This window comes from Montipora foliosa, chromosome 13, assembly GCF_036669935.1.
Source record: "Montipora foliosa isolate CH-2021 chromosome 13, ASM3666993v2, whole genome shotgun sequence".
Classification (NCBI taxonomy): domain Eukaryota; kingdom Metazoa; phylum Cnidaria; class Anthozoa; order Scleractinia; family Acroporidae; genus Montipora; species Montipora foliosa.
In genome coordinates this window covers 20,246,315-20,265,176 of record NC_090881.1, presented here as the reverse complement: position 1 = coordinate 20,265,176, position 18,862 = coordinate 20,246,315, and the positions used below count along the sequence as shown (strand labels likewise).

The 18,862-nt window shown below is 41.7% G+C and overlaps 1 protein-coding gene and 1 pseudogene across 1 annotated transcript; one reads left to right on the top strand and one right to left on the bottom strand.

The window, feature by feature from the left end:
- Positions 1-247: 247 nt before the first annotated feature.
- Positions 248-13,666, top strand: LOC137981824 (ubiquitin carboxyl-terminal hydrolase 9X-like; annotated as a pseudogene).
- A 3,592-nt stretch (positions 13,667-17,258) lies between these two features.
- LOC137981823 (uncharacterized) lies at positions 17,259-18,475 on the bottom strand. Its single transcript, XM_068828868.1, has 2 exons — positions 18,430-18,475; positions 17,259-18,025 (listed from the first exon to the last, which is right to left on the bottom strand). Exons 1-2 carry the CDS (start codon positions 18,473-18,475, stop codon positions 17,259-17,261), a joined length of 813 nt encoding a protein of 270 aa, XP_068684969.1.
- Between the last annotated feature and the right edge of the window lie 387 nt (positions 18,476-18,862).

Below are 18,862 nucleotides of genomic sequence, written 5' to 3'. Positions count from 1 at the left end.
GAATTGAGTAGCCCATTTTTTTTAATTGTCGTTCGCCTCTTTTTTTTTGAAAACTAGTCTACATTCGAGAGAAACCGTTGGAAAGTGAAGTAGTCTGGCATTGAAGATTATGTTGAAACAGAGGCAAACAAGGTTATTTTATTTCAAACTGCATTAAGCCTTGTGGTAAGCTTTTTTCTACAGGCACCACAGCGAATGTCACTTACTCATTGTCCCTGCCAGGATGTCCTACAGGACGACAAAAAAGATGGTTGGACATGCTTATATCCTATTCTATGAACGTCTCGATGTCATGAATTCAAACCGGAAAGTTGACGTGCGACAGAAAGAGTAAGTGGTTGTGTAATTTGTTTTAAGAAAAACCACTTTTCTCTTAAAAACGGGCGGGCATGGATCTCCAACATTTCTCAGTATGATATTGGTTGGATAAATCGAGGCGGTTTGTGGTCACAACGCCGGTTTTGACCTTATATTATGTCCCTATGTACTGAAACATTTTGCATTGGAGAACAAACGTGGATGGCAGAGTGCTCCAGAACAGCTGACATTGAAAGGATTTGGTAAGACTGGTTCTCTTGTGTCACATGAAAAGACCAACATAATGTCGTAATGTAGTTCGGAATGAACAGATATATAATACTATGGAAGTTACGACCAGGGAAAGAGTTGTAGAAGTATTTTGACTATGCGATTGACGCTCTTATCGCATATAGATTAACGTTGTAATGCTGCTCTGTCGTTGTAATGACGAATTCGTGGATCCCACTCATTTAAAGCCTATGGTCTCACCATAGCGTCGTTATCCTTTGTGTGTTAAAGCAATAAACCCGACCAGTTTGGATACGTTGTCTTTGAATTATATGGTTAAAATTTTTACGTTAAAGGGACACTTGTGGAAAAAACGAATCACCCGAAAAGGCAGGAGGGAAGACCCTCTCACAAAGTCTCTCCCCAGTCCTTGGCACTTCTCTCTCGGGAAAGAATTGTAACCCTGCCTTTGTTTTTGGCTATTTAGACTGCAAGATGCCGGCTGTGATTGAGAGAGCTGTGCGAAAACAAAACGTACATTTTCTTCACAACCGAATTCCAGTACAGTGTGGAATTCTTCCAGTCATGAGGAAACTAGTTACCGCGAACGCTGGATTAGAAACTCGGTATGTAATCAATAACAAATTAGAACGTTAAACAGATGCCTTTTTCGGCTGCAATAGATCCTGTTACTGACCGAATTCGAGGATTGTAGCTTAAGTTTCCAATTCGGGCCATTAATTGACTAGGGAAAAAAAACGCAAGCGGAGTGGAGCCGTAACTTCACTGAGTACAGCCGAAAACGAAGTTGGCAAGGTATCTAGAATACCTTTTAGATATGAAATCGCGCGCCAAACAACTGTAGAATACGGCCCGTCAAATTCTCTACTTTCTCAGATCCGATAAGGTATCTTGTTAACTCCCCAAAATTTTGCATTATCAATGCAATGCCCATGCAAGTTTTTTTTTTTTTGCATGGCGGGGGTAAAAGAGGTGTATTATGGGATTTGAGAAAGAAGAGAATCGACCAATTGTAAGGCACGTATTATCTGAGGAGTATCAAGAGGGTTTCCGAGCCGCCGTTTTCAGCGCGTTACGTCCCAGTTAGTGGCTGTGTTGGGGGTCTACATGATAAGTGGTAGTATTTTTTGATCGCCGACCACTCGTTGTGGGGAACACTGTAACCATAGATGAGGTTGTTGATTCTGTCCTTGGCAATCACTTGGAGTGTTGAAGCACGTCAGGGTTCGATTTTCAAATCGTCTTCGATGAGGACGATCAAACGGTGGCCGACATTCCTAAACTTCACAAGCACGGTAGTTGTTAGAGAACCCACTCATTGTTCACCAAGGGGGAACGTTGTCTCCATAGGCTTCTTGAATAATGGCGGCCAAATAAAATATTCTTCTGTTTTAATGCTAATAAGCCTTACTAGCCTCGTTGCGACGATCAAATTTCAAAAGAATATTTGTTTCAAAATGAGGGAAGTAGGTCTAATTAACATAAATGCAAAAGAATGTAAAGGAGGTCGCCATTTGTGAAAGTCGGCCCTATCTTGACCCCAGAGCTCTTCCCTTGACTGAGCGAGAGAAGAGCTCTGGGGAAAATGTCTTCTCATTGGTTTTCGTGAAGAACAATCAAAAGCGTCTCTAATTGGTGCATTCATGTTAGCGCGAGGAGTGAGCAGGCGCCGTAAGGTTCTAATAGCCAGTTTTTCGCTATGAAGAACCCTAGGGCGCATGTTCTCCTACATGAGTTTCCCAGAGTCTGGGGCGATCCGAGGCTCTGGTGACGAGAATGGAAAGTGGTCTTCATAATAGTCTGGTCGTGCGCAGATTTCGCTGAGTGGCTGTGGTGAGGTAGGACCAATAGCGGCTCCCAAGAAAGCGTATTTAGGTGTTACATTTGTCTTGAGTCTGTCATTTAAAAAAAAAGAAATTCTTCCGGCTCACTACACGAGAAGAGAAAGAGAGGCTTTGCAGAAATCTGGTCAAACTCTTTGAAGTCGTCGCGGTACAGTGCGCGCGTTATTTTCATGGGTATTAACTAAGGAGCCAGCTATACGAAGGCAAAATTGCGTCTGAGGGTTTGGTCAAGAGTGAATGAGAATAGTGTTTAATGATTGATTTTCGCTCACTCGTGGAAATCTTAATACGATTTCTGCTGCCTTCTCTGCTTTCTTGTCAAGTTACGGAAGCCTCTACTAACAGATTGTGAATTTCTTCCATAGCTTAACTGAGCAATATGGACATAATTCCCATGGACAGTCACTCTGGCTGTTAGAATGATTGTTATTTGTTGATCATTGACAGGCGGACATTGAGCAGCTCGCAATGATTAGCATTCAGTTGGTTTCCAAGTTTCTATTCACCACTGGCTTCCGGACCAAGAAAACTGTTAGGTGAGGTTGGCTTAGTGTGATAACTAGAAGTGTCAGTGTAGAAGTGTAGGTAGAAGATCGAAGAACATGGTGAAGCAACTTTAAAACGCCTCACACTCATTTTTCGCTTTTCCAGAAAACTTGTTGGAACTGAATTTAATAAGAACGTGAAAAAAAATTCGACGTTTCTGAACTTGATGCAGGTCCCTTCAAAGGGATAAAAGACACTTAGCAAACGGTTTTGCTTCCTTAAGTTTGTGTTTTTTGGTTGCAAAGTTTTGTTTTGTGTTCGTGATGTAGTTATCACTGATGCATGTGTCTATATATCACAGGGGTCCTGCTGGTGAATGGTATGATGCGATGTGTTTGCTTCTGAGACAAAGCAAGTCCGTTCGGGAGTGGTTTGCCAAGTTTGTGTTGTTCTCTACCCTGACAGGTTTTCAGAGTACCTGCTGGAGTGCCCCAGTGGAGAGGTATGCCGTTTCATTTGTTGGCTAAGATGGTGCGGCGCACCGGTATCGCGAGGTCACAGGTTCAAACTCCGTTGAAGTCCTGAATTTTTCAGGCTTCTCTACGCAATTGCTAAAAATTGCGTTCATAACTGCCGAGGATCATAGCTTTACGTGAGTATGTATCACGTTTGGAAAGTAGTGAAAGGATTTGATTGAATTTGGCAAGAAATTCTGTGAATTTTTTTGATACTGAAATTTGCCAACCGTGGACCAAAAGAAGTTGTTTTTTCAACAGACAATGAGCTTCTGGTTGGCATATTAGTAACAATGGATGATGTAGCGAGAAACACATCGGTGATCAAAGTTCCGGATACATAAATTACAGAAAAAGATTTGCGCAAATTTGCATGCTTTAAGTTGGACTTATCCACCAATAGAAAACACGTTTCCTGTTTTCTTTTGGAAATACCCCTTTTATATAATGCTCCAGTTATCATCAAGGTCAGCATTTGTCCCACAACCAAGCTGTGAGAAGCCTGGTCCTTTTACTTCACACATCCTTGGAATCCTATTTTCAAAATAGTTCTGCATTGCAAATGAGTTTGCGACGTCAACTAAACAGTGGACCCGTGCTTTTCGTTAGCTTATTTTAACAGATTTTACCAAGGATTTGCTCCATAAGTCACGTAAAAGCATTATCAGGCTCCCGTGAGTTTCAAATCGATTATTGGTAGAGTACCTAAGTGTCTTCAGTACGCGAAACTAAAGTAAAGAAACCAAAAACTAAAATTATTTGGTCATCCTTGATTGATTTCTCTCAGGTGCGGAGTGCTTTCGCAAAAATTCTGGTGTTCTTGGCGCATTTTTCCCGTCAAGATGGTCCATGTTGGCCTTACCCGGAGGGTAGCACGCCGGAAACTGGTAAGTGATTGGTACTGTAATGCTCTTTCTTAACTGTAGGAAAAAGACTTACAGGCGACATCAGCTGGCTAAATTTGGAGAAGAGAGAAATACGGAGTGGGACGTTGCTTCCTCAAATTCCGGCTGACACGTTGTTAAGCAACCCACAGACTGTTCGCAAAGGATAGATCATAGAGTTCCTTGTGTTGTAACTTTGCTGTACTACATACTTGGGGTTTGTAAATGCTCGAACATGTTGTATTTGACGAACTCTCCTAAAATTCGGGGATAAATAGAGTTCTCTGTACCAACATGACCGGTTGGCCTCGGCAAGAGTGCATTGGACTTTCGTGTGGGAGGTCGGGCGTTTGAACCCCAGGCCGGACCAACATTCATGGTCCGGAAATAACTGAGGAGAAAGAACTGATTTTGTAACATGGTAGGACTTCCGGTCCTCTCCGTAAGTGAAGCAGTCCGGAAGACCGGAAGTGATATCCGAAGGAAGTGAAGGAAACATTCCTGAAATTCTGAGGATGTTACCTACGACGAGCTCCTTGGATAGCAAGAGAACTCTATTCTCAGGGATGCTTTTTGTTTACCCTATTCCCGAATAAGAATACGTGGAGTGATGATTTAAAACGGTATGTGTGGCGTTTTGAAACGACAAGGATAATAAATATATGTTTAAAATAGCATTTTAGCAGGTGTTTTCCTATTCCGGAATACGGTCAATCGAACGCACCGTATGCGTCACTTTTAGGAGGGAAAGGGGTAAATGACTCTGTAGGATGTATTCGAATAAGTCATCTAATGTTAATAAGGCTGTTGTTGCTGTTGACTTGATGGTTCTGTAGAACTCGACAACAAGGCATCCCTCAGCGATCATATCCTGACTGCTGTGCTTGGATTGTTGAAGAAAGAAGTTCCTGAACACGGCCGCCATTTACAGCAGTATTTTCATTTTTCCTCATGTACTCCACCATCGGTCCACCTGAGGTACGTTTGCATGGTTACTCATGTTGTTGTTGTTTTTGATGCTGCCTTTGAGTAAACGAAAACAAAATACTGGTATTGCACCGAAATGTTTACATGTATTAGAATATGCTTGATGCATGTTTTCCGTCGTTTTAAAAGAACGTCTTGTTGATGTCTGATGAAAGTGGGAAAGCGAACTACCTTGGCGCCAAAACTACTCCGTGGCTTCTTTCAAGTATTCGTACGTGAAAGAATGCCCATTTAACACCAAGACTTTCATGATTTAAAATATTTTAAACAGGGAAAGTAACCTTTGTATATGTGGCTTTTATTTACATCTTCAGAGGCAACAGTTGCTCCAGCTCGGTGTTCCAGCGACTTTCATGCTGGTTGCATTAGATGAAGGGCCTGGGCCTCCCATTCGTTACCAGTACGCTGAACTGGGAAAACTTTACTCTGTCGTGTCTCAGCTGGTTCGTTGCTGTGACGTATCGAGCAGGATGCGTTCTTCTGCTACAGTAAGTGCGGTGAATCAGTTGAAAGTTGAAAGTTTTTGACGACGGGGATTGCTAGATTGTAAAAGTAAATAGCTACTGAATGTAGTTTGAAATGTAGATTTGTGGTGTTAAGGCGTATCGGCTGCGAGTTCGCAACCAATGGCTTTTTGACAGTTCTGAACTTAGTGACCGGGCCTTTAAATGGCCTCGAAGCTTGTCGTTTTGATTACCTCTTGCACGATCACAAAATAACACAAATTGGCCTCCATAGTCGTTATCGAGCCGTGTGCTTGAGTCATGAGAAGAATGAGGAGTCTCAAAAGAATGTAAATTATTTTTCATTAGCCACACTAGCTTTAAAGAAGGGGTAGTGAACTTTGAACTGTCACCGCTAACATTCGTTTCTCAGGGTACGCAACCGAAGACGAACCCATTTGGTGAGGGACCTCCAGTCATGGAAATTCAGCCCGTGGTAGCGGATATTCTGTTCAATAAAGCAACGTAAGTTGGCATCTTGCGTTCATAACTGCGAGGATCATAGCTTCACTTGATTTCATATCCGCAGTTCCATATGTGATTCATTTTTCTATATTATTTCGTTCGTTGATTTATTAATGACGGGAACATATGAACTCAGAAATGACCAGCTCCCAACATCAGTGGCTTCAAAGCTCAGTTGGTTAGAGCGTCGCACCGGCATCGCGACGTCACGGGTTCAAACCCCGTTGAAGTCCTGAATTTTACAGGCTTCTCTACGAAATTGGTAAAATTGCGTTCATAACTGCGTGGATCATAGCTTCACTGGATTAGTCATATATCTTGCCTTTTATCGGCAGTAACAAAGGTTTTTATGTAATTTTTGCATTGGTATTCGGGCGAAAAGATGTACACACATTCACCAGAACATTTTCTGACGACGAATGGTATATCGATATATGTATTCTTTTGGTGCGAGGATTTTTCTTTGAAGTCAGTCCTAATTGCTATGTTAAAATTTGCTAACGTGGTAACTGATTTTAGATATCTAAAGAAAGTCATTGAAGACAGCACTGCGTCAGAGGACACTTTGAAGCTGTTAAGAGTAAGTAGAAAGACTATCTGTTGCTTTAAGGAGGCTCTTTGTCTATTTCTACTTTTAATGGGAGGTATCCAAGGCCTTGAAACAGCCATCCGGCGTACATTTGTCCTCAAGTAGGAGTCTCGATTCTCGGTTGGACAGTCACTCACAATATCTTGCTACAGGCCAATCTTGCGACAGTATGAGCACGACGTATGATGCGAGCACAACAAATAAAAAATCAGATTACGTCTTCCAGATTTCTGAAAAAAAAGTTTCAGAGTGCGCCAGTTGCATGTTCAAAGTAACCTTGACGATAATGCCAACGAGGTTCAAGTGATTTTCCTCTGGTATAGTCCGCCACCGTGTTGTTGTAATACTCACTACGTTGTATTGACACAACAAACGTCACAAGGTTTGCATCAAAGCGAGGTTAATACAGCCTCTCTTTTATGAAATAGCTAGGTTACTAGGCACAGTTTACCCAGATGACGGTGGCTTGTACAGACGACAACTGTTGCTATGGGGTATCAGTGAAATATTTCATTGAATACTTGTATACGATTGGAAACTGTGAGGCTCTCTGGATTATGGTCATCGTAAGGAAACTCTGTGGTTAAAATCGTGGTCAACTACCGTCAAGTTTCCCTGAGAGTTTTGAGCAATGTCTGGGAATTCCTGGGGCATTATCATCGTAAGGTCTTACTGTGAGTTTTGAGAATGCTCAGGTATCTTGTGGGTGATAAACGTAGTCCTGTGGCTCATTGACGTCCTAAGCCTTCCCCTGAACTTTAGCTTTATATCTGGTTGCAGTTTTGCTGTTGGGAAAACCCACACTTCTCTCGGATAGTGCTCAGTGAGCTTTTGTGGCAGGTGAGTCGACGTGCGTAGCATCTAAGCGAATTTCAACGCTGTTATTTGTCTCATATTGGAAAGACAGTTTTAAAGTAGCAAAAGCAAGGCATAGACTAATTCGGCTAACTCAATAGACTGTATTCATAAATGGCGGCCAATAAATTATTCTTTTTTTTGTTTATGTGCAAATCTCGACTCCAGATCGAGTGGTCCTGGTTCGGGTCCTGGCGGGGACATTGTGTTGTGTTCTTGGGCAAGACAGGCATCCCATCCAGGGGGGGAAGTAAAAATACTCCTAGTCGCTTCGTGCTTCAGAAACCGGAGATAAGCGCCGGCCTGATGGGCCTTCTAGGCTAGGCTCTTAGTAGATTTTACCTTATGTGCAAATCAGACCAACTAGCCTAGTTCTAAAGTAACATTTCGTTTGCATTTTGTCCGTGCTAACGAGGCTAGTGGGTCTAATTAGCTCAAAGACAAAAAAATATTTTTTTGGCCGCCATTTATGCATTCGGTCTATGTTGTACCAATTCACATTTAAGTGATGTTTGAAAAACGAGCAGCAGTGTTTTATCGGGTTAAAAAACACTTATTAGGCTCATAAATAATTAATGAGTTTTTGAAATTATGTGGAAATACTTGGAACAAAACGTTTTATTTCCAAAGGATTGTAATAGGGGATAACACTGAGTTAGCCGAATTGGTCTATTGTCAAAAAGGTTTCGTGAAATCAATAAGCGATAAACGAAGGGCCAAGTACAAATTTTTCAGATACCACACAGCTCTTTACAACCTCTAATTTGATTGGTTCAGTGCAGGATGCAGGTCTTTTGTGTTTAGGAGTGGGCTCCATTGTTTCTGTTTTATATTTCTTTGGTGCCCGTTGCATTTGCCACCCAGAAGTGATCGGTACGTAAATTCTCCTCACAATTTCAATGAAATGTCAGTCAGACAAGTATTGAGGATGAAGAATATAATCAGCTTGAAAGATGTGATCATGATATAATACCAAATTCTCGTGACTATCCAATCAAAAAAAATCTTTGGTGCTAGTTGGGAGAATGAATGTTTCGGTCGTGGAAATGCAAGAGTTAACTAATCCCTAGAGACAGTGTAACAGCTATGTCCTGACTCAATATCTTTTGCACCTAAAGTGAAATTCAATTGAATAAAAATGCTTGGGTTGCCTCCTTCGAGGACCTTCATCCCTTCATATAAAAATTTTAATAGTCACAAGTCTATCGACTTTTTTGTTTTCCGGTAGTTTATTTATTTAATAATTACTTCAGTGTGGTTGCAAAGAGTCGTGTCGGCATTTTACCTTAAAACAGTTTTTTAGAAAGATTTTTTTCTATTTTCATTGCTTTTAGGTAGCGTTTTCGTACACGTACGAGCTGCGGCCATATTTAGACCTGCTTCTTCAGATGTTGCTTATCACTGATTCATGGCAGACTCACAGGATACATAACACGCTTAAAGGTAATATCCGTGCACGTGCAACCTGTTAAGTGGTTAATAATGTACATAAAAAGTACTTTATTTTGATTGGCTGAGAGCTGTGCGGTTCAAGGGTAACACTGTGCAAAAAGTATAAGAGAGCGAGTTCCAATCGAGTGTCATAAAACCAAAACCAAAGTAAATTACTTTGGCCAATCATAAAGGACAGAGAATCCAGCAAACCAATCAAAACTCGAAGTAATTACACGTTGCCGACACTGAGCGCGGCAAAATGTGCACGCGCAAGCCACGATTGGTTTTGGTTTCACTTATGATTGGTTGAAAAAATGGCGCGAGAACTTTGAACCAATCACTGAGTGAAGTAATGCAAAACCAAAGTAATTCGCTAATAGCTTTCGACACTCAATTGAAAACAGCTCTACCAGTGCAAATCATCCATCGACATTCTGGATTATGATTGGCTAGTAAACAAAAGGGTTTGGTCAGAACCAATCAAATCTTTTGTTTTCAAATCAAGCAAATCAAATCGAATTTTTTCAAAGACTACAAATTGCACTCGCCCTACGGGCTCCTGCAATTTTTGGTCGTTTTTGAAAAAATTTACTCGTGCTTATTTATTCCAAATTGCACTCGAAATCTTGTGATTGCCTATACAAATGGCATATGAGCGGCTGGAAGATTCCTATGAAATGATTACAGTATAAACGACAGTGTTGTATCGCGTCAGTACAAACTCGAAGCGATGCTGAGGTTGTCGATATATCGAAAAAATCGTAGTTCAGTCGTCCGGGGTTTGCATTTGTCATCTCCTTCATAACAACAAGTCAATGAGAGGCGTTCGTTTCCTCGGGTTCATGCACTTCATTTGTATCTTCAAAGGGAAAACGTTTCAAGTCATGACTGTTCAATTGTTTTATTCCTTGTCTTTACAATATGTCAAAAGAATGGGTACTTTAAATGCTAAGTTCGTTGTTTCGCGTTGGCTTGTACGGCCTAATAACTGATGTCAAGAACTTAGGGAACCGAGGCCCTAACTTGATATGTAGAAGTCGCTGACGTTTTTAAAACACGATAATACGAGTATGGAAACTGAATCACTATGCTGGCGTCCTTAGTGGTATCGATGGAAAGGTCGTCTGGATGTGGAAAGGCTGATGCCAGTCTTGTGTTTGTTTAGGTATCCCAGATGACAAGGAAGGCTTGTTTGACACAATTCAGCGCTCGAAGAATCATTACCAGAAGAGGGCTTACCAGTGTATCAAGTTCATGGTCAATCTATTTTGCAGGTAAGTGTTTAAAAAATACCACCTGGCATTTTTTTGTTTCATTGGGTGGAATGTTGCGCCATAAATTCTCGTAAAGTGAACAATAGAGAGGAATTACCGCAACATTATTCGATTTAAACTAACTTCTGGCTTGTTTGCCAAAGCTATCGCGCAATTACTGGAAGACGAGAAATCTGCTGAAATAATTTTATTTCCTTCTTTTCGTGACAAGCAGCTACCAGCTGTTCGCCATTTTCCTCTTCCAGAAAACGTGAATCCTAAAGCGTAGAGTTCTATAGTGTATCACTAGTTAGGTGCGTTTTTCTTAGCTTCAGCTTGTATTTTCTTTCTTCAGCTGTCCTATGGCGCACCAGATTCTTTTGGCAGCCCAGGATCTCCGTCGCAAGTGGACTTGGGCGGTGGAGTGGCTTAACGATGAACTGGATAGGGTAAGATAAAGCTATACGTTAAATAGCTGTGATGGGTAATGATTTTTCCAGAAACAGTATCTCTTCTGATGGTCTGATTTGGCAACACTAAGCGAATCAATCACTAGTCTTCGTAGGTGGCGTTTCTGTTGTTGCCTGAGAACTCGAGCTCTCGAGTGGCGAAGCCTCGAGAAGGCTGGGGCGAGGGGAACGAAGAGCCTTTACTTCGCCGCAGCCTTCTCGCGCCGCTCGAAATCTCTCACGTTTCGAAATGAACCGCCAGCTTCGCAAGCTAATCAGTCACAGGTTGTTTAAGAAACGTTTTAAATCCAATTGACGTAAATATATAGAATAATTTACAAGCCCCATTTGTGCACTTCGTCAGTTAAAGGCTGGAACGTATTTAGCTGAGCTCAAGTGCTCTACCATTTGGGAGAATGTAAAGTCTTACCACATAAAATTAAAGCACTCTGATAAAGCACTCTGTTTTAAACCAATCGGAGCGCGCGTTGAATCGAAACTTTATTATAAAATCAGTTAATGTCAATTGAAGTCTCAATCTTCTTTAGCTGAGCGTAAGTGCTTTACAAATGGGGAGACTGTCAGTCAGAGGTCAAGCCTAACGTACTCGGTTTGAATCCAGTTACTTTGCCCAGTTTGGGCGTTTATCAAATAGTCATGACTTTGAGATATCAGATCCACTGAACTTCTATAGCGCACACTGATTTGAATTTGCTTAAGGACGGTGCCTAACAATTCAAAGGTATTTTTGCGCGCTTTGCTGAATGTGCGGGAAAAGCAAATCTTAACAAGTGTTATTCAAATCCAAAAAGAAAGTTGGGGGGTAACCACGCATTTTTCGAAGATAATTAATCAACAATATTTGTAAAAAGCTTTAAATACAAAGCAATGTATGGTGTTCTTTTCCAAATCGAAGCTTAATTATCTCTGAAAAATGCAAGAGAACTCGCTAAGTTCTGCTTTCTCCGCATAGTTTTGAACCGCGCAAAAATATCCTTGTATTAATAAGCAATACCCTTAGGAAATCCGAGTATCCAGATGCGCAGAACGTATGCGCAATAACAATAGTAGGCACCGTCCTTAAATCTTTTCCTTTTGTTTTATTTAGAGACCCTACTCAGGTGGAACATCCTACACTTACAACAACTGGTCTCCTCCGGCACAGTCAAATGAGACCTCAAACGGGTAGGTGACTTGTGTTTGAAGAGAAAAAGACAGCGGATTTCAATCAAGTAACCCCAACCACAGCCTGCCAGCAGAGCCTTTCTTAACTCGACGAGAAAGAAAGTACTCTGCAGAAATCTTGCAAAGTCTTCATGGAGTATGCGCAAGCCGTGCTTGGAGACAGTTTCAAACCCAGGCCAAGTCTCGATCGCGCTCCTAGCCGCCATATTGATTTTCGTACTGAAGGCTCGATTTCGACCTTCGCCTTGTCAAAAATATGATGCGCGCGCTCTCTAAACCGGTTTGACCGGAGTGATTAGCCCAGAAACTTGGGCTGTGGCGACTTAAAAGATTTCTGCAGAACCTCTCTTGCTCGCCCTCTGGCGAGTTTTAGAGAGGCTCTGCTCGCAGGGTGCCCCAACCAAAGCCTCTGTGCCGGATAATTTTGACCAACATCGTCTAAAGAAAATCAGTTTAACCAATCGGAATTCGAAATAGATGATTGTAGCTTGCGCTAGGCGCGGTAAAATTGCCTCGAGTATGTTACATTAATAGGTTTTTGTTTTTGCTTTTTGCTTGTCTAAGCTAAACGCCTTCCTCTATTGATTCAGGTATTTCCTTGAGCGTTCACACAGCGCCCGGCTCACACTTGCCAAGGCTTGTGATTTGTGTCCGGAAGAGGTGAGGGATTGTTCGTTGGTTTGTCTTTTTAAATAAGGGTAAACAGATCACCTAACCAAATTTGGATACTCAACTTAAGCCTATGTTTGCTGCAGGATCAAGAGGATCCCGAAGGGGAGGTGGAAGGGGAGATTGGCAACTCTGGGGACGAGGAAACTACCCCTAATACTCAGCAGGCGGGTCCTCATCATGACTCACGTGACAGGTCTTCGCCAATCACAGACCAAATACCTCCTCTTGATAGCAGCGACACAGTTGCCGATAATGATACGGAACCAGGTGAAACAACCAAGTTACTAAACGAGGAGTCCGACTGACCACCTAAAAACAGTGAACCTTCCATCACCACAGCAACCATAGTGTAGCAGATCTCTAACTGGTTCCCAGTTTCCTGTGGCCTCGCTGTGAAGGAAAGCGCCGTGGTTGCAATGGCATTTTGTTCCTCTCTGACCCGGAAGATTACGAACAAAAGTGTATCGAAGAGAAACTTTGTTGCAAATCATTATGACACTTTCTCGTGATTTCAACTTCCAGTTGTCGTAGTCAGAGTGAAAAATGCTAATTTATTTTTTTATTTAATGTAGAGGGCCGTGAACCGACTCTGTTTTGTATTTTCGCAAGGCGGTTATGATCTTTGTCGAGATGTCAGTGAAGCCCTACCCGAGAGCAACATAAAGTGGATTCTCGTCTGCTCCCCTCTTCCGCTTTGCCAAACCTAAGGCCTCTGGAAGATTATTCGTTTGCAAATAATTCAGTGTTCTTTGAAGATTTTATGAGAAAATGGAAATAATTCTAGAATCTATAAAAAAAGTTACAGATAGGAATATGGTCTGTAGTTCATTTAGTTGCTTAAATATAGTTGGTTACATTTAGTTGTACCTAAAAAAAGCCGGCGCACCTTTTGGGCCAATCACACGTACGAGGCCCAAATTGAAGATGATGTTTTAAGGCCAAATCTTGTGGATCCGAAGACAGGGGACCAATTGAATAAAATATTTTACACTAGTATCATCACGTTGAAACTGTTTTTAACCAGCGCACACTAAAAGAAAATGTCAGCGTACTTGTTTATTTGCCTTGTATTCTCACTTACAGAAATGACTCATTCGTGTAGTCCGTGGGCTTTCATAAACAAGCTTGAAGTACCTATGAAGGAAAGATTGCCGAAGTCTTTCAAAGTGACGAATAATAATGATTGCACCTTTTGTGGTATGTAAATGACGACAGTGGCGTCATTAGAAGTTCCACTAGAGTGAAAATCACAGTCACGACTATTTCTGAAAAAAAAAATATGAGCGATGCCATTCAGACTTAGTTATGTTATTCAGACATCACAACTAATGATCGTGAAGAGAGATGAATGGTACATTTTGTCTTGTAACCATGGCAACACTCTTGACTTCATCTCCTTTCGGTCTTGTACCAAATATCTCGCACAAAAATTTGCATCGTTATAACGTGAGCAAGGAGCCCCTGTTCTGAAAGAGTCGATAGACTATTGCACAGTCTTAGCAGAATATCTGACCTTTTACTAAACTGTGGAAAAACTTAAGTCTTTTGGATCGGATCAAAATAAATTAAATGCTTAGGGTTTGCCCTTAAAGACACTCTTAACTTGCCAGAAGAGTTACTGAAATCTCTGGGTATGTGGCTTTTGGCAAATCCAGCGAAAACATTGTCCTAAAACCACAATGAAAAACTGGAAAAGGAGGTGAATTTAGGCTACATTTGCCTCCTCCTCAGGCTTTTCTGTGAAGCCAGTGTGGAGCACGAGCACGGGGAACTGGTGGCAAGTGCGAAGCGCGAGCGCGGGGAGTGATGGGAAGGAGGAAAATTGAAATAGAAAAGCCGCTCCGCTTTTCCTCGCCTCCCCATCATTCCCTGTGCCCCGCTTTTCCTTTCACGCGCGAGGGACTGGGGACGAGACGGTTTTAGCATCTGAACTTGGATATGTTCTTTCTCATTTTGGAACACACCACAAAGGCTTCGAAGAAGTTATTTTCGTACTTTGCTTTTCTATAGAGTGGTAAGCGCGGTGAAATAAAGAGAAATGTAGCTATTAAACTAGTTGTAAAAACTTATACACAGTACTTATAGAAAGTTGAAGCGTACGAGCTTTCGGCTCCTTCTCGGAGCCTCTTCTTCTCCTCCGGCTCCTTCTTCTCCTCCGAGAAGGAGCCGAAAGCTCGTACGCTTCAACTTTCTATAAGTACTGTGTATAAGTTTTTAAAACTAGTTTAATAGTATGTTTTTACCAGTACAGTGTAACATTCATAAAATTAGAAATGTAGCTAATGGCTATTCTGATGGGAATAACAATGATCACCATGTTCGTTTTGAGCAAATCTTTAAGACATATAACGGAAGAGACGTATTATTACATGATAATTTGCATAAAAATATATTTAAAACATGACTAAGGCCCGGTTCAAACGTCGCATTTCACATGTGCCGAATATAACTCCTATTTTAGTCATTTGATTCAAAACGTCGAATTCAACTCCGTTCGCCTTCAATATTCCGAGTCTCCACTCGGACAGGCTGTACTCAAAATGCCAACAGCGTCATCTTGGCCTTCACTCGACTCGCGCCTTTTCATCGTTTTATTGAATCACGTCTCACAATATGCCACAGATTTTCCCTCTTTCCACCCAGGAGTGTCCTCTTCATTTTCAAACACCGAGCACCTTATACAACAATAATTGCTTCAAGTCAAACAAGTATATTTTGTTTTTGAAAAGCACGAACTGCACATTCCTTCGCCTCCCGCCATTTTTTAAATTGCTGTTTAGACTCTTTTGCACATGGCATTTACGGATTATGGTTGCTAATTTACTATAATTTATGCATTATATTCGGCACATGTGAAATGCGACATCTGAATCAAACGTCGAATATTCGACTGTTTCAGTCGCAGATTCGACTGAAGTCGAATTTAACTCTAAACTGTCGAATTTAATTGATTCAAACGTCGCATTTCACATGCAGTTAACTCTTGAGTTATATTCGGCACATGTGAAATGCGACGTTTGAACCGGGCCTAATATATCTTGCACTTTAGTTAAAGAAATCCTTGAAAACTAGAGGGAAGTGTTTTTTGAACAGTGTTGTCAACAGTAACAACAGTAAAAACAAGATGACACACGCTAACACCAACCCGGCCAACACATCACGCATGCGCACAACCATTTCACCCGGTCAATTAGCAGCCATGGACAGCTGTTTTGGCCATTAGCTACGCCATGTTGATGAGGCCCAAAAGGCCGAAACAGCTGTCCATGGCTGCTAATTCACCGGGTGAAATGGTTTTGGGCATGCGTGATGTGTTGGCCACACCGGGTTGGTGTTAGCGTGTGTCACCTTGCTTTTATTGTTGTCAACAGTGACCAGACATTTCCTTGTCGATTTAAACATTGATAAGAGAGGAAGAGGGAAGAGGGAAGGGGGGGGGGGGGGTTAGTAGTATTTTGACAGTTTTGCTTAGTTTCTGTCGTCTGAGAGGTTTCCAGGCGTAAGCGTCCCATTTTGCCACTGATTGGAACTCCATCTGTCACCATGTAAACCACTAACAACCCATAATTCCCTTATTCCCTCTGCTCGAAAAGTCAGGTTAAGGTGTCAACCAAATCAACTCAAATGGATTAAAGCTGGCAAAAAACCGATGATATTGATTTTGTTTCCTTCACGCATCATATCATGGTAGAAAACGCATGCACATTCGCAAACTTTGTACCCGTGTTACAGCTCCAGGTTATTGATGCCCTTTTCGGCCAGGTTGTGCGAATGAGTCTCGAGTCTTTCACTCATGATGATTTGCTAATATTTCTTCATTGTTTTCTTTTTCAACTCTCAGGGTTTCCCAAAAATGCAAATAAAATAATTCGAAAGCTTTTGTACTCATTTCCGGTCGCGCACGTGACATCCAGCCGATACACTTCCGATACTACGAAGATTTGATTTACTTCCAATCTTTCCAAATTTGGAGTACCGTAGTTGCGCCAATCATTTAACGAATTTCAGTACGGATACTTAAATAGGGCATATACAAAGCGGTCATAAAGCGTGACAAAGTGGCTGGCCTCTTCACAGAATTGAAGCTCAGTGTCCTCGTAAACAAGTCAAAGAAGGAAAGGAGAAGGTAAGAAGTCTAAGCCAATTGAAACGAGAGTTTCACTATTAAACCTGAATCGTCCAAAGTTTGCCAAATTCTCATATATTTACTTGTTTTGATGAGGGTTCAAACCACACAACCACCCCCTTAGTACGTAATTTTTGCACTCGCTTCTTCCAGAAACCAAGTTGGTGGCAAAAAAGCTTCGTAAACGAGAAAAACAAGGATAAGAAAAAAAGGAAAGAGCTCTGTGGCGAACGGAAAAAGAGTTTGAGCAGTGGTTTGGACTACTTCCTGTCACCCAGTTTACAGGCCACTTTCAAAAATATCATAATACTCTTTGTTTGACCTCCAAAATTTTGCATAAGCATTTTTGCATTAACTCCAGTAGATTTAAATCGTTATCTGGAACTAAATGTGAAAATGTTTCATAAGCAACACAACATGGCGACCATATCTCATGGTCTTCTTCAGGCAACTGACAACTTGTCACGTGACAGAAGTGCCATGTGACAAGTGGCTACCAATCAGCCTCACTGTCCTGTCCCACGTATGTGACAATGAGTGTCTGAGCCCTCCCTTCCTCTTGAGAGAGGGGTTTTCAACTCTCTCCCAAATGGCCTCTTTAACTCCTCTCCTGTGCCAGTGCTCTTCTCTGTCCAAGACCACCACATCCGTCAGAGTAAATGCGTGACCAGTGAAATTCAAATGTGTATACACCGCTGAGGTCTGTGGTGGATTAGAGCGTGGTCCTCGATGCTGGTTCATTCTTGGGCCACGATATTGCTGAGTCTCCCCCACGTAGCGTTCCTGACAATCCTTGTCCTCACACTTTACTCCGTACACTATAATTTTATTAGCTCGTTTCGCTTTGGGAACACTGTCCTTCACTCGAACTAGCTTTTGCCTCAGGGTGTTCCAAGGCTTGTAACAAGTAGAAATGCCGTGGGCCTTAAAAGCATTCTTGATTTTCTCTGAAATACCTGCTACATAAGGGATCGTGATGTTCGCTCTTGTTGTCCGTCCCTGTCCCTTGTCACCTTGGTCCGTGTTGTTAGTCTGTCTGTTCCTTCCACCCGCCTTCTGGAAGGCCCACTCTGGGTAACCGCATTTGCGTAGAGAGCTTTTAATATGTGCTTTTTCCTTTTCCCGCTCAGCTGTTTCACTGATGACTACGTTAGCTCTGTGCTCCAGGGTGCTGATGACTCCGAGTTTATGAATCAATGGGTGATGGGAATCAAACTGCAAATATTGATCTGTATGAGTTGGTTTAGGGTATAGACAGTGAGCCGCTTGTCACATGGCACTTCTGTCACGTGACAAGTTGTCAGTTGCCTAAAGAAGACCGTGAGATATGGTCGCATCTTTGTGTTGCTTATGAAACAATTTCATTTTTAGTTCCAGATAACGATTTAAATCTACTCGAGTTAATTATTCTTCTACTGGATGAATCAAAACATTCACCCCATTTTCACATTCACTTGAGACCATTGTAAGTCCCAAGAGAAACTGGAAACAGTGCTTATGCAAAATTTTGGAGGGCAAACAAAGAGTATTATGATATTAATTTTTTGAAAGTGGCCAATTGTGCACATAAGTTGATTGACCTACCAACAAATCCACTGTTTAAATACATGTATATATGAAAAACTTCTATCACCTTTGTATCGAACAAACACCAGTAGGTGTCGCTTAACTGTTTCCATTGTTTAAAGAAAACAAAAGCTTTTTTCTGTTTTCCATGGAAGGGGGCAGGTACGAGCCACAGGTCAGAAGTCACAGGTCATAGTTTTACCAATGCACAAACAACCCTTATCGTTTACCAGTGCTAAAACTTTTGTTTAGGCCTAATTAGGCCTAATTAGGTCTTAGGTTAGCTTTAACCCTTTCAGGCCCGATAGTGCCAAATGGCACTTATAGATTTTACTCTGTCTAACGCCAGACGATTTTACTCTGTCTAACGCCAGACGATTTTACTCTGTCTAACGCCAGACGATTTTACTCGTCAATGGGGAACCCCTCGGGCCTGAAAGGGTTAAGCTAACAGCATCCAAAAACTATGTCCCCGTTTAACCCATTGACATCCAAACCGG

Coding starts and splice junctions, on each gene's coding strand:
- LOC137981823 (XM_068828868.1), bottom strand. CDS start 18,475: ATGGAAACAGTTAAGCGACACCTACTGGTGTTTGTTCGATACAAAG. Junction 18,026..18,429: donor GGTGTTTGTTCGATACAAAG/GTGATAGAAGTT, acceptor CAACTCATACAG/ATCAATATTTGCAGTTTGAT.